Source organism: Ornithodoros turicata, chromosome 2 (assembly GCF_037126465.1).
Source record: "Ornithodoros turicata isolate Travis chromosome 2, ASM3712646v1, whole genome shotgun sequence".
Lineage (NCBI taxonomy): Eukaryota > Metazoa > Arthropoda > Arachnida > Ixodida > Argasidae > Ornithodoros > Ornithodoros turicata.
In genome coordinates, this window is record NC_088202.1 from 11,022,359 (window position 1) to 11,038,996 (window position 16,638).

Genomic DNA, 16,638 nt, shown 5'->3' on the forward strand with positions numbered 1-16,638 from the left:
TTCGCGGTTGTCAAGTCGCTGCTCATCACTTTTCTCATGTCGGAGGATCACCCTTGACTCTCTTCAGTGTTTCTTACAAATCTGCACCATCATACGACCACAAAAGCCAGAACTTGTTTGAGCACGCTGAAACAAGTTATGATATGGTACGCGCGTTGGAGCGGGACTTGTTTGATCGCGCAGAACAGTTTACGTTGTTGCCTGATGCGCTGGAAACATTTTACTAATAGCCAGAACTTGTTTGAGCACGCGCACGCACCGTGATGCGTGAAACGGTTTTCTTCTTTCCGTTTGATCGCGCAGAACGTTTGGGATATGATATAAAATTACTTTAAAATAGCGTGGCGCTCTCCACAAACTATACTCGCTTAGTCGATGAGTACGTGCTATATAATCCTTCTCCTTATCACCTATATCTATATAGCGTCTCCATCACACAACACAGAATTTTCCCTCCTAAAAACAGGAGATACTGCCGAATGAACTGAAAACTTTCCTCATCTTCCTCGTTGTGCGCTTAACCCAGAGTCGACCGACGGACGGAACTCAAATGCGCCCTTGGAGGGTGGTGCGATTTTGTTTACACAATCGTGCCCGTGATGCGGGCCCGTTAGCTGCGAGGGACATTTGGAAACTGCATAAGCGAACCCTTTGTTCTCGGTTGGAGAAAGCTTGTTTCGGCAATGAGCAGGTGGATTCATAGGGATATTTTTTTCCTTCGCATAGCGTGGTGTGATCACTGGTTTTAATACGTGCGGCCTCGGAAAACATGATTTACGAGGTGACCCAGTTTCTCGTTACATCACCTTGACGCAACATTTTTTTCCGCTAGGGTCCGTCGCAAAGTTTGGCCATGAAGTGCGTTTTGATATAAAACAGATGGCTCATCTTCAAGGTGACCCAATTTCTCGGGCTTGCAACCTTGCGGAAACGAGCGAGCACTGATATAAAAGAGATGGTCCCAACCAGAGGGGTGTTTACGCGCCTGTGTTTCGGCTATCAAGTTTTCCGTGCGGCTGGCACGGTAAGTGGTCGACATGTTGGGTGTGTCGTCGCATGTTGTGAGGTGTGCGCGGGCAGGCTGAAATCGTGTGAGCTGTCCACGCGGCCGTGTTTCCCTACCCTGCTGTAGCGCGTCGCGCTACAAGAATCTACGTACGTCATACCGGTCTGATGAGGTAAGCCAATTTTTTTGATGAGATGAACTTGTTCATAGTGCGACGATCTTAATACTGCTGCTTCCAGTATAGAGAAGGAACGCGGAGGTGCACGGGATGTTCTGGGAGAGAGCAATCTGAAATTGTGTTTCTTCATACTCAGTGTTGGGTTGAGTGTCCGTTTTTAACATTGAGTACGTGCGAAGCTTCACTGCATAGCATTGTTTAATAAGCGTCAGTCACGACATAGCATCACTGTGCTTGATTTAGTTAATTTCTTATGTTGAAGTCTAAAACTGCATGGGCTGGCTAAAGTCGCGTGAGCTGTCCACGCGCCGCATGTTTCAGATATTGCGGCATGCCGTCTGCGAAGGTGAGCGCGCATTTTTTCCGAGGTGAACTCGTTCATAGTGCGACGTTGTGCCTTGGACTTATATTTCTAAGAGTGCTTCCAGGACTGCGAGCTGTGTCGTGTACACTGGCTATGTTTGAACAGAATGTTCTGATGGGAGCAATTGTGTTTCTTCATACTCAGCTTGGGTTGAGTCTGCCTTTTTCTTTTTAGCTTCAGTACGCACGTCATTGTTTGATAAGCGTTGGAGTGTCAGTGCGTCTTGAGCTTCACCACATAGCGCCACTATGCTATTGTCATTCTGCTCGATTTATTTAATTTCGCGTGTTGAATGCACGCTGTCTAAAATAAAAACAGGCCCAAGGGTTTATTGATCATACAAGCTGTTTTCCCTCAAACCAGCTTCTCTGCACAACATCAACTATCGTTGTTTTCTCGATCATGTGCTTCTTCTTGCTTATTTCGAACGCGTGCTGGCTTCCCTGATTAGCATCACGATGAGTTTTTTGCACATTGAAATGTTTTGTTTTGTTTATGTTCTGTCACAAAATTCGTTCTCAAGAATGAACGCGCTCCATTGCATCATTTGCCATTCTGCTTGATTGAAACAGTTTTTAGGTTGAACTGCAAAGCACACACATCCTAAACGATCCTAAGCTTGTTCTCATGGGGTGGGCTTGACCTAACGCCCGCGTGCAACCGGGGGAAGCCAACTTTACTCGTGTAGAGTGTGTTTTGAGATGTGTACCCTGAAAAAAAAATTTTTCCCCATTTCCAACTGTGGCTATGTGAACAGGCGGCGGCATGTAAGCTGTTCAGAACGCTGGCTCTCTTGAGCCAGTTGGATAGAAATGAGTCACCAATGCAATGGCAGCTGTCCATCTTTGCAAAGACAAGCGGCGCCATCTCTTGTCTGTGTAGGGCAGAGCATGTGAAAAAGTTCCATTGTGAACCAGTGAGCAGCCGCGGATGGGACGGGCTTGACCTAACGCCCGCGTGCAACCGGGGGAAGCCAACTTTACTCGTGTAGAGTGTGTTTTGAGATGTGTACCCTGGAAATGTTTTTTTTTATTTCCAACTGTGGCTATGTGAATAGCGGGAGGCGGCGGCATGTAAGCTGTTCAGAACGCTGGCTCTCTAGAACTATGAGCCAGTTGGATAGAAATGAGTCACCAATGCAATGGCAGCTGTCCATCTTTGCAAAGACAAGCGGCGCCATCTCTTGTCTGTGTAGGGCAGAGCATGTGAAAAAGTTCCATTGTGAACCAGTGAGCAGCCGCGGATGGAGGCATGGGCCGATAGCAGTTGGAGCCTGTTAGGGAGCCCTAGACATAAGTGACCAATGAGAGGCTTGTAGTCAGATGGGCCAATGAGCACTTGCAGTTAGATGAGCCATATGGTGTCTATCGAGGGAGCTGAGTGACCAATGAGCGCAAGAGATGACCGGGATCTCTCTGATGCAGCTGAACCAACCCACAGCTGCCTGTTGTACCAAATAAAGGTTGAAATCAACGATTGTCGTGTGTCTTGTCTGAAGCTGCTGCATTGTGGTTTAGGAGAGACAGGCTAGCCAATCACTGTTCAGTAGGCTTAACGTGGACCAATCAGGGCCAGACACCGGTAGGCTTTGGTGTGAAGGGACAATCAGTAGGCTTAGCGTGGTTCGGCTTAGAAGTCAGTAGGCTTAGAATGGACCAATCAGCATGAAGTAGGCAGAGCTGGTGAAGAGTTGCGCCATCTGGTGTCAGTGGACTTAGAACGAGGGCCAATTGGTAGCGGCCAATCAGAGCGCTGGTAGAGTGATCAGTAGGCTTAGCGTGGACTGGCTTAGAAGTCAGTAGGCTTAAAATGGACCAATCAACGCGAAGTGGGTGGAGCCATTAAAGAGTTGCGCCACGAAGTAAGTAGCATCAGGGCCAGCCACAGCAGAACCAAGCCGTGCCCTATGACGCAGCTGGACCAATAGCATAATTTCTATTAAATGTGCAGGGAACCTTCTTCGGCGCCGTCAGAGCATGCGCGTTGTGAACCAATGGGTGGAGGCATGCGGTTAGCGCGGGCCAATAGCCGTTGGAGCCTACCAGCCCCCGCTAAAGTTATCTTATGGTAAAAGTTCCACAGTTAAATTTATCTCGTCTAGGGATGAGTGTGAGTGACCAATGAGTGGCTTGCGGTTCAATGGATCAATAGCAGTGACCACTTGCTGTTAGATGGACCAATCGGAGTTGGAGCCTATGAGGGAGCGGTGACCGACTAGAACCAATAAGGAGCTGGGTGAGCGGCCACGTGCAGTCAGATGAAACAATAACAGTTGGAATCTACCGAGGGAGCTGAGTTAGCGTGAGAGATGTCCACATGGAATTATGGACCAATGATCTCTCTGATGCAGCTGAACCTACCCACAGCTGGACCAGGAGGCTGTTGTACCAAATAAAGGTTGAAATCAACAATTGTCGTGTGTGTCTTATCTGAAGCTGCTTAGGAGCGACAGGTAAGCCAATCACCATTCAGTAGGCTTAGCGTGGACCAATCAGGACCAGCCATCGGTAGGCTTAGAATGGGTCAATCAGCGTGAAGTGGGCGGAGCCAGTAAAGGGTTGCACCATCCGGTGTCAGTGGGCTCAGAACGGGCCAATCGGCAGGCTTACATTGGAAGGGTGATCAGTAGGCTTAGACGTCTGAATCAGACCAATCAGCATGAAGTGGGCGGACGCCACAAGGTAAGTTTGAACATCTGAGATAAAGCCGCAGTGGAGACGCTGCCATCTGGCGGGCGCCGGTGAAGGCTAGCCACCCGCTAGCCTGGGTAAGTTTGAACATCCGAGATAAAGCCGCAGCGCCGTCTGCCGGGCGCTAATGAAGCGGGCCCCAATCAGTGGACCTGGAACGGGCCAATCGGCGGCGGCGGCGGCGGCGGCTGGGAGAGTGATCAGTAGGCTTAGAATGGACCAATCAGCGGAGCCGGTTAATTACCATAAAGGGGGCGTGCTCAGCGATACGCGTGCACCAATCAGCGTGAAGAGCCGAGCAATTAGCATAAAGGGGCGGAGCTACAGTCAACCAATCAATGATCAGTCAAGGCTTAGCACGGGCCGCTCAGTGTGAACTGGGTGGAGCCAAGCCAACTAATTAGCATAAAGGAGCGGAGCTACAGTCAGCCAATCAGTGGCGTGGTGGCCAATCAACGTGAAGTGGGCGGGGCTAATGGCCGCCAATCAGATGGCTTCGGATTTGGCTTGTGCTTGGATTACAAGTGGATTGTGTTGGCTTAGGACTGGATTGTGTTGACTTAGAACCGGATTTTGGCTTAGAATTGGATTAGAATCGGCCATCTTGGATTAGAAAAAGGATGTCGTTGTACGTAACGGTTATTATACCGTATTAATCAATACTACTTACACATTCGAGTAGTTCTTGTGACTCATAAACCTCACCAAGTAGTTATAGCGACCTCTTCTGAACGTGCATTTTCATAAACTACACTGTAAGTAATAGTGAAGACAAGTCCAGAGCATGGCATCATCTTAATTATTACACTAAGTTTATGGGCTTGCAGCATAGCAGCAGCACCTCCGGATATCACGCGAAAAACTATACGAAGCACAGACAGGCGCAGAGAAAAAATGGGGGGGGGGGAGAGATGGGGCAGTTATGTACGAGGGTCATTTTGTGAACATTTTTAATTATTTCTCTTTCTCTTATTTTGTTTCTTTTTCACGTCGCAAATGTTAGCAAAATCCACAATACATTGTGTAAACCGACAATTTCAGTGCTTCTGAACGTTGAGATAATCGTTCGTGAAGAACTATGTACGAAGAACTTGAAACGCCTTTCGAATTTTCAGTGTGTCATTTGGAAAGGGGGCTCATTTGTTTCTGTTGGTGTGTCAAGTGAAGTGTTTCACTGATAAATTGTACATGCGAATGCCTAGTAACTATACGGCTCAGCTGTTTATTTTCTATATTTTTTACGTTAAGGCACTTTGCTACAATTGCAGTCATTTCCAGGAGTGTCATTAGCCCTCACTACACACACAGTGAGGTGCACACTCCCCCTGAATTTTTTCCACCCCCCCCCCCCCGAAATTCCTGAGACTGCCTAATACAGCTTGGCCACCAATGCATATACCCAAAGATATGTATCCATGAACATATATACTCCCCTATGGTTCGCTCCACTCGAAACCACGCAGACATCTTATCACGTCGGGTCCCGCATCTTGGCTTCTATGCGCATTGATGATAGTGCCAGTCGCAACACCAATGACAAAGAAGAAATTGTCGTTGCTCTCCGCTGCTGATACGATTGCGCAACGGGCTAAAAGCTGCTACGTGCCCTTTGAATTCAGCATGAGAGAGCCGCGACGATATGGCAAGGAAATAACTTGCCAAGATACGAGGCACAAAAGTGAACTTGCACGGCAAATCGCCGGCAGTTCGAACATTTACACGGCAGCAGACACCTACCAGCACTGGTGCTAAAGTCTGAAGAAAAGACGACATTCATTAAAACACATATCCTTTACGGAGCCTTTTGAAATTCACTGTTAATGGTAATCAACCAATTTTTCTCGAAGTCCAACACGCATAGAGAAGTCCATGCTTCGCTTACACGTCTACCTGCAAGAAATGACCCACAGTCTTCTTCTGACACATTGCATCACTTGCCAACTTTTTTGCGAATATAATAAAAAAACCTTTTGCAACCCTGATGACGGCAGGGGCATCCAAGGAATACACCACAAAGAGTCACAGATGGATTCTGCATAGCGAAGCTATTATCAACGACTTATACTATAGGCCCTTGTAGTGCGATTTTAACTGTGGTGACCGCAAAATTTTGGAAAGGTGCCAGCAGAGCCCTTTAAAACGGATGAAACCCTTTGTATCATGATGCCAAAGGCATATTCGTGACGGCATATGCTATTGCCCTTCCCACTGGGATTGTCACGGAGGCGACCGCAAAATCTGTAAAAGACTGAAGCGGAGTCCTTTAGAACGGGCGAAACCTCTTTAATCATGGTTCCAAACAGATGTTATCAACGGCTTATGATGCTCTTCTACTGGGATTGCAACAGAAGCGAGTCCTTTGAAACGTACGAAACCCCTTGTATCATGGTACCCAAGGCATATTCATTCACTCCTTTCTACTGGGATTGCGCAAAAGGGGCCCGCAAAATTCGGATACGGCGGCAGCAAGGCCTTTCAAAACGGGCGACACTCCCTGTATCATGAAGCGAAAGAAAGTCATCAGTGGCTTGTGCAATGCTATTCTGCTGGGGTTATAACACAGGCGATCGCCAAATTCGGAAAACGTGGCAGCAGAGCCCTCTTAAACGAACAAAACGCCTTGTGTCGTGCTGTCAAAAACTTATTATCAACAACCTATACTATGCCATTCTACTGAGATCATAACACAGGCGACCACAAATATAGGAAAAGGATGCAGCATAGCCCTTAAAAACGGGCGAGACCCCTTGTATCATACTACAAGCTCTCACACAACTTGCGGCAAATGACGATTCTGTCACGCTTCAATGGATCCCGGGACACGTAGGCGTTCTTGGTAACACCCGCGCAGACACAAAAGCAAGAGACGCAACATCTACCAGAGCTCTCAATGCCACCCCTCTGCCCCTAACGATCTGTGTCTGCTCCCTGCACATTCGCCGGTGGCGTTGTGTCCGTACCCGGCAGTTCCGAGCGGACTCTACCTCATATCATCATTTCGTACGTCTCATTGACCCCCTGCAGGACTTTACTACTGCCTGCCGCTGCAATAGGGCTGAAGAATCACTCCTCCACCGTCTTCGAATGAATGTTGCACGGACACCCTCTCTCCTGTATAAAATGCGCCAGACGAACACTCCCAATTGCACAACTTGTTGTGTGGAAGCCGACATCGAGCACTACTTCTTATCCTGTAAACGGTACCTTTCACAAAGACTCGTCCTCCAACGCCACTTGCGACAGCTTGGCTACCCTAACGTCACTTTGGCCACCCTGCTCGGCCCGGTCCTGCACAATCAGGTGGCAGTTACGACTGCCCTCTTGAGCTTTCTCTGTGCCATTTGTCTCTCGACCAGCCTCTAAGGCCCTTTTGTGTATCTGTCTGTTTGTATGTGCGTGTTTCTTTTCGCTAGTTTCCTTTTCGTTTTCTTTTTCTTTTTGTTTTCGTTTCTTTCCTTTTTCGTTCTCTTTCATTTTCTCTTTCGTTTTCTTTCCTTTTTTCCTTTTCTTTCCTTTTTCGGTTTCTTTCTTTTTTCGTTTTCTTTCTATCTTTTCGTTCCCTTTCCTTTTCGTCCCTTTTTATGAAAGGAATAGCAAGTCGGTCGTTGCCTGACTAACCTTTCCTTGCTTTTTGTCTCAATAAACATATTCACCCCCCCCCCCTTGTATCATGCTGCCAAAGATATGTCATCAATGGCCTGTGCTATGCCCTTCTACTGGGATTGAAACAGAGGCTACTGCAAAATACGGAAAGTGCGGCAGCAGAGCCCTTTAAAACGGTCGATACCCCTTGTATCATAAAATCCATGCATTTCCTATGGCCTATACCGGACGCAGACCGCCATTTTTTCCGCTGTCTGCTTCACGTTCACATCACCCCGTATAGGTGCTGCCTGGAGACGAAGCATAACCAGAACCTATAGAACAATCAAGAACCAGATGGGCCAGATGCAGGGTTTCGAGGCAGCGCCACCTATCTGGCGCTGGCATCGTGTTCGACAGAAGCAAAAAACGTCGGTAGCGTGCCGGCTCGCTGAGCTCATGTTCGATCCCGGACGAGGACGGTAGCAGTTTGGGGCAGATAAACATTGCACACTGCGTCGGAGATTTCCGGCGCACGATAAGGAACCCAGGTGGTCGAAACTATCCCCTACCCTGTGGCGCGCGCAGCCCATGTCGCAGCGCAACTCAACGCAAGATAGGCTGACCTACAATACATGTAAATTTAATCCTAATTAATTTAATTGAAATCCGATTGCTAAATAGCCGTTTTCTCGAATATACTCAGCGCCTTCTGTCAGTTTAAATGTCACAGTTTAAAAATTAAAATATAAGCGCTTTTGATAATTACAATCGTTTGATTTACTCTCGCGCGCATTATCGCCAAAACTGACGAAAATGTCGCGCAACCAAGAATTGCCAAGGATAGCCTAGTCGATACGCACCTGATGTGAATGAGAAGTGATTTGATGTGAATGAGAAGCAGACAGAAGAAAAGGGGCAGTTTTCAGGCCGTCTAGGTAAGGTTCCGTGTTTTCGGGTTTTTATTTTTGGCCAGATTCGGCGTATGTTTTTCGATGTTTATAGATTTCCACGAAATCGTCGTTTTTCTGTGTTTTTCCTGGCGTGTACATGGTTTACCCGACAGTTATCGGCGAATAGATATCACAATGTAGTTAACACACTATGCTTATTCAACATGGCGTTGTTCGCTGCGGTGGCGTTTTGCGGCTAACGAAAAAGTAGACAGACATTTTTCACAACCATCGTATTTCTGTATGGTTTTCTGATCTGCAACAACAACTTGCTGGGCATGTGCAGCAATTTATCTCTGTCATGTGCTGGAATGTCCCTCTGTATTCAGTGTTTTTCGATTAAAACTGAATGAGAGAAAATTTACCCGGCGTATGTTTTTCGGTGTTTTTCGATTAAAACCGAAAACGCCGAACCCTACGTATAGGCCATAGGAAATGGATGGAGTGAGAATTTGCCTTGCTTCTAACTTTTTCCTTCAAAGTGACAGCATTTGAACAAAATATGGTTGAAACTTGAGACGAATGACTATCAATCTGCAAAGTTTGAAGCGCCTGAGACGCTATTTTATATTTTTGCGACTCTTTGCAACTTCAATTGTATGCAACCGCTGCTCGAACGCTGCAGCAACTGTTGCTTCGTGTAATCGACAATTTTTCCATCTCTTCGTCATCATCATCATCAGGGGCTTGTGAGAACGCGAGATATATCTTCCATAAAGGCACTTTAATAAATAAATTATCCTTCGTACGCGTGGGAAGATGTGCAGCATATCGGTGCGCAACTTGCACACTACAAGCGTTAAAGAATGTGACGAAACGCGATGATTTATGCGGTTCAGGTCTGCTTTTATGTACACAGTCCCCCTCTCCCACCGCACTGTTCGTGGCGCGCCGTTTTGTACCGTGCTCGGCTGGAATGAACACCGAATGAAAAAAATGAGAAAAGGACGCGGCTAAACAAATGTTTCCGGTAACCGAGGGCACACTGTTCTTGTTCCAAAACAGTTGTGACTACATAGGGCGACAAAAACGAATTCTACGATTTTGTATCAAAGCTGCCCACATTTTTCTAAATGAAATATGCAAAAGCCCTTTATAATAAAACAGAGGAACAAGAGGAGATCGCAGCGCGGAGGTGGAATACAGCAACACAGTGCGAACGGATTGGAAACAAAATTTGATGCGACTTACAGTGGACGTCGATTGAGACGTCGCATATGGGAGTGGGACATTTTGTCATCTCCGCGCGCTTATGCTACTCACCCCAGTGTTCGTGTATGCACCTTGGGGTAACCCTCCTTGTGTTGGGTTCACTCCAACACAATATACAGAAATGTATAACGTAACCAAAATGGTAACACCAGTCAGGAGCGCGGCCGTAAGTTTCTCTTTCTTTTTTCTTTTTGTATTGTTGAAACTTGGCCGAGTTCCGACGAGATCGACCAGTGGCATGTGATTTCCTGTATATCCGAGCAACGGGAAGGAAACATCTAAACCAAAATATGTAACGATAAAAAAAAAAAAAACTGTGCTACTTACCATGCAACTAGAAGGAATATTGTTACGATGAATATCAGGAGAGGCGTCATGGCACCGCCGAAGCCCTTGAATGGAAACATCCAGTCTGATACAACATTTGGATTGTTGCCAAGAGAACGGCTGCGGTGTGAAAAACGAGGGTGGGAGCCGATGCTGTATGCTACATCAAGGCCACTTCTTTATGTTGTTAGCACTTTGTACTCTCGATATCCGCAGTTGGGTCGTCAATGGGCGCGTCAAGCAGACTTGCGCCCGTTACCAAAAAATAGGAACTAAATACCGTTACCCGTTACTTCAGAAAAAAGTAACTAAATACGTTACTCGTTACCAACATACAAAAGTAACGAGTTCTCGTTACTCACAGGTAACGAGTTACTTTTTCGTTACCGCCGCATAGTTAAAGGAGCCAACAAACATGCAGTCACTTGCCTTCAACTCATTATTAATGAGAAATTGCACTTCACAAGAAGCTGATACTCGAACATCAGTGATCTTCGTTCTCTTTCGTGTGATGACATCTGCTGCCGAATTGGGGGTGATCAGATGTTATGAAAACACAAGAAAAGACACCAGTTTTCGTGCCACCGATCACCAACGGTTCCCAAAAACAGACGAGGGGCTGCGTCATAATTTAGGGCTCTCTGAAGCTTTGCAAAGACAAGAAAAGGCTAGAAGTCGAAACGCGTTTTTTGTAGCCATAGCACAATTGGTACCCATCCTTGGGAAGGAGTGATGGTTGGAGATTACGGAAACAGGAGAAAAGACAAGGGCCTTCGTTTAAGACGATTCAGCACGTCAACAACACATCCAACGAGGGACTGCAATAATACTTTGAGTCACACGTGGTCGTGGATCACGCAGGTCCTCGCATTGCGCCACACGGAGTGCCGAAATGTGCTCCCCCGCGCTGAAGAAAAGGAACGAGTAACGTCAGTAACGAGTTACCAATTTTTGTAACTGATTCCGTTACTATTACCATTTCTTAAAAAGTAACTGAATCGTTACTTCGTCACCAAAAAAAGTAACCGTTACCAAGTAACGAGTTACTTGTAACGAGTTAGGCACAACTCTGCGGCAAAGGGACGATCTGATACAGGTCGGGCCATTCCGAAACTTACTCGAAATTATTATTCACGAGTATTATATACATACAACAGTGAAGGTTTCGTTGGAAATAACGAAGTAGTTTTCGAGAAATTTGTACTTATATGCGACGAAGGAGTTGTTAAGGGAGTTAACTGGAGAACTATACGCGAACGGACATATGTTTATTGCGCGCGTTACACCTCCTCTTTCATGCGTCACATATGTAGTGCTAGAGCAGACGACGGAAGTGACGGGTACTCTAGAGCAGACGGGGAGTGACGCCTCCCTTGGAACGTCATGCATGGCATCGTTACGGTGGCGAGTTGCCCGTTGGCTAAGCGTATCGAGAGCAAAAGGCTTGCCTTCGTTGCCGTGGAAACTGCGCGCAATTCACAATCAAACAGTATCGATGATTGTCTGTCACTGAGCGATGTAATTTGACTGATTTCCATCAACTCTATGGCGAGGAGCTTGACGAGTTTTACCATTTGACACAAGTGAACCTGGTTGCCGTGCACAAATGAAGACAGTGACAGTCAGCACGACAGGCATCATTTGCAGCGCATTCGCCACCGACGTTCGGTATGACGAAACATAAATATGTATGGTTTTCTTTTTTAAATATGCACGGTTTTCTTTCAACAGTTTCCCCCCTTATTTTACGTCACCCGTGTCTGTCATCATTGTATCGGCATCAAATATTGATATCTAATGCACGAGTGACACCAATCGAACGGTGGCTGTGGCATCAACGAACGATAGTGAAAATTTGTCGATTGGGAGCACGGAGGTGACCCCCCCCCCCCCCCAAAATTACTTTTGTTTTTTGGTGCCGAGTGTTCTTCAACGAATGAAATGAATTTCTGCGAAAGAACGACGAGCGCAGATGACCTAAATAGCGAGCGCTAGGGCTATGTTCCGTATACCTTTGAAAAATCCTTCCCCTCGTGAAAAGGGCGCATCGCAGAACGAGAGGTCGTCGTGACGTATGCCATTCCCCTCACGTGACCAGTGACGTGCAGCGGCACAGCTCAAGCGTGCGTGAGCTGCGAAGAAAAAAACAAAGAAAGAAGACATGGAGCCTTGACTACGTTACGAGTGCATCATGTGTGCCATCCACGATTGCTTTCTCCGCCTGTTTTTTTGTAAATTTGATTTGAAGCTATAACGCACCGCAGAGCGAAAGTATTTTGCATGGTGACTTGCATGGCGGACAGCTTAAGAGACGAGGCAGGATTTCGAGCCATGGTAAATGTCAGCTCATCTGAACGCTGTTCTCAGCATCCACTTCAAAAAAATGTCATGCAAAGGCATTCCACTCACCGTCGTTGCACCTAAGAGAAATTTCAAACACGAAGGTGCACATTGTAATAACCTGCATCACATTCAAGTACTTCACCACCCCTGGCCACTGACAAAAAGGCGTGTTCAGAGCACTCCCACGTGCCTGCATAAAATATCACGTCTCGTAAAACTCACAACACCTATTGGCAACAAGATTTCCTTGTAGAGAATGATGGGCATGATCACTAACATATAGAACGCTTCAGTTATATGTAAATGAAATCAGTAGACACCGTCACACGAGCTGCAATCATACAAAGCAAGAACTGCTAACTCTGCTGAGAAACATACTAGAACAACGTAATGAGTTTCCGTCTAGTCAAAAAATGTTGAAGCAGTAATGCCACATCTTACTATTTCGAGAATTTGGCATATTTATATGCTACATATGCCCTATTCTTTTTTTCTTTTTCAGGTAAGGCAGCTATGCAACAAATGCATGGTTTGTCAGGTGAATATAGGGCAACTTATACTAAAGAATAAAGTACGAAAGTGATACATTACAGTGTACACATCACAAGAGAACTCGAGGAGAAAGGAGCATGGAAGTCACCTCCGAAATATAATTTTTTTGTTTGTTTTTTCGCTGCGACGTCTTCTGCAACGAATAATACCCCACCCAGACGTACTAATTTAGTGTCATTTTCAGCGAGTACACTTGCAATAAGTGTCACTCTTTATGAGTCACACGGCATCTTTTAGTGACACTGAATGCAAAGTACATTTACGATGAAGTGAGTTCGCCAAACTCACTTCACTATGCCTGCGACAATCAAGTACGTAGCCTCCACGGCAGGGATTGCGTGACAAAAAGCTTAGTTTTGGAAAAGGAAAGAAATAACCCAATCGGAATTTATTTTTGGACAAATTGGTTAAGACAGCGCTGATTCATATAAGAAAGACGTAAGGATTTTTTGGTGTGATTTACGGGTACTCTCGTTCACAGACTGCCCAGTAGAGTTCGTAATCCACTTCGCGGCAGCCATATTTGTTGACATTGCACGGTGGTTAAGTGTTACCTGCGAAATCGCGAAATAGTCGCAGTGAAACACTGAATAATGGAAGACAAAAAAGACAGGGCGTCGTGGTCTGAGATAGAAACCTATTCTATGAGAACATAGGAGGACCAAGCGAAACGCGAAAGTGTATGCTGACATCGCGGGTCAATTGCACGCACAAGGCATAGTAAAGACCACCAAAGAGGTGAAGAAGATTGAAAATTTGTCAAATAAACATACTTGTGTTGGTTCGCAACAATTATATTTATGACGTTAAATCGACTTCAACTGCGAAGAAAATCTTTATGAAATGTTTCTGGACGTAAGAAAAATGATTTTACCAAGAAAGTATGGTGCACTCCCCGATGCTAGGTGGGAGTTCAAGCTCGCCCATCGTCATCACCATGACTACTTAGTGACACTTACTTATGCCGTGTAGCAGGAGCGTAGTGAAAGCCCCATTACAGGACGGAGTGCACCTAAAATAAGTTACACTAAATTAGTACGTCTGACAGGGGTATAAAATGAGCTCCTGCGAAAGAACGATGAGCGGAGGTGTCCTACAGAGCACGCGCAAGGCTCTGATCCGCACACCTTCAAAAAACCCTCTCCTCGTAGTGGCGTCCAACGGCACAGCTCAAGCATGTATAAACGGCGCGTGAGCCAAGAAGAAAAAACAAAGAAAAAAGGCAGCACAAGAAAAAAAAGGCTCGTGTCTCTCGTCCGCTACTGCTTTCACCCACTGAGTTTTGTAAATTTTATTGCGCAGTCACAATATACCGCAGAGCGAAAATATTTTGCACGGTGACTCCTGGTGGACAGCTTCACAGATGAAGCAGCATTTCGAGCCATGTTAAATGTCACGTCCATGCTCCTTTAACGCATGGAAGGTTTTCAGTGGTACTGCTTCGTGCAGACTCCGCCAGCTGTATGCGATCTGCATTTTCATTATAATACAAGACAGCTACTTGTATTCTGATTAAAAGGAATGCATATTGCTTGTGATTCCACCTTGTAAGCTTCTTTCTCATCTCATGTAATACACTCTTAACTCCGTACCCTTTAGTAAAGGGTAAAAAATCGCAATATTTTACCCTCTATTTCAGAAGCTACCAGGTACCCTCTGAGTGACACCTTTTATAAAAGTTACAAGGAAACCCACTAATTAGAGGTTACGGCCTTCAATCCAGCACCTGCCCGTAAAGGTTACGCCAACGTGCGGCTTTTTATACAGGATGTTCATTTTTATTCGCAACAGAGTAGCGCTCATTTGGCAGGTGGGTTATGTGAATCTTTGCTAATTAGTCGATCCGTAGTTACAAACACATGCGTCAGGAAATGTCGGAAATGTTTGTAACTACGGGTGGGTTAATTTGCGAAAATTAACATAACCCACCTGTCAAATGAGCGCTGGTGTGATGCGAATAAAAACAAACACCCTGTGCGTGGGATATGGACAGACATTTACAGAACACACCAAGGTACCAAAATGAACCAGCAGAAAAGGAGATCTTGAACATATGTATATTACAAAAACAGAAGTCTGTCAGGAGGTGACACATTGTGCACAAGTGCGATTCTGGTGTGAGGAGAAACCATGGTCGCTTTACCATGTATGTGGAAAAAAGAACTATCTTCTAAGTGAGAAGCAATGCATAAAAGTGCGAGGAAGCTAGCGAGTCAAAACAACTGACCTATGTTTGCTAAGCAGAACACACCCAACGAAATGGAGAACTGCAGCAGAAAACAATTTATTCCACATTCGTGTTGCAGAGGCGAGCGCAAATGGCAATACAGTATTACATAAAACGCACACAACCTTGAGGAATATGAGTGTACAGTAACGCAGGAGACACTACATTACTGCGTTATCAGCGTTGGAGGCGCTCTCAAAAAGGAAAAAACTCTTCAAAAAAAGCTCTAAAAAAAAACAAAAGGAAAACAAACGATAAGAAACTAACAAAGAGATTATCGTTGGAGATTTCGCTTAGAAGTTACAGTGTCGGAGTAGAGGGTACATTTATAAGTTACAACAAGCTGTTTTTGTTTTTTCCGAGATGTAACTTCTATTCGTGTTGTAAAGACATGACCTTGGTCGCTTTTAACCTCTAAATATACGTTACAGTGGTGTAACCTATAAGAAATCTCGAAATCTACGTCTATACAGAAGTTACATGTTTCTAAAAGTTACAATAAAAGGTACGGGTTTAAGAGTGTATCTGAAAATTCCGGCACTACTTCCACATTGCGGAAACCCGTGTTTCCACAACCTCGGGGCGTCAGTCCGTCCGGTCCGTCGCCGAGGAAGACACAGCAAACAAAAGGTTCGAGCAACAAAGAAAGGTTTATTCCATACCTTCTTAGTTACACGGGCGAGATTCCCACGTCACACCGCCGTCAAACGAAGACAAAAAAAAAAAAAGACACCCACAAAAAACAAGCCGTGCCCGTGTGCTTACATTTACCTGACCCGCCCCCCTAACACGTGTCGTCAACCACCTGCCCTGCCACCTCGTGGCACAAACAAAACGAGAGGGATGGCCCACATACCCCCACCCTCAAGTGTGCCACCCGTCACTCATAGTTCATCGTCGGACATCTGGAGGACTACGTCCTCATTCGTCTTGGTTGGTGAAGATGCCTTCGGAAGATCAGGCCTGAGCCTTCTGAGCGTGGCCAATGCTGTGGCGACATCTCCGTGGGCGGGCTGGCTTAGCCTTGTGTAGTGGGCCACGTCGGTGAGCACTGCGGTGAATTTCCGGTACTGCGCAAAGCGGACACAGGAGTCTCCTCTCTTCTTCTGTAAGTGGGATGGGCGGGTCATTCAGGTGACGGTCAGTTAGGGTCAGCCCTCTGAAGGGGAGAGGCGCCTTGGTAGGATCGTCCGTGCGGAGCGGA

The 16,638-nt window shown here is 46.0% G+C and overlaps 1 protein-coding gene across 1 annotated transcript in view; it reads right to left on the bottom strand.

Annotated features, from left to right (window-relative positions):
• The window catches only part of LOC135385189 (cytochrome P450 3A6-like), a 142,344-nt gene extending 131,920 nt beyond the window's left edge, over positions 1-10,424 (bottom strand). The window contains exon 1 of the mRNA XM_064614385.1: positions 10,313-10,424. Within this exon, the coding sequence (XP_064470455.1) occupies positions 10,313-10,392 (80 nt within the window). The 5' untranslated portion in view covers positions 10,393-10,424. The remainder of the gene's footprint in view (positions 1-10,312) is intronic.
• Positions 10,425-16,638: the final 6,214 nt, after the last annotated feature.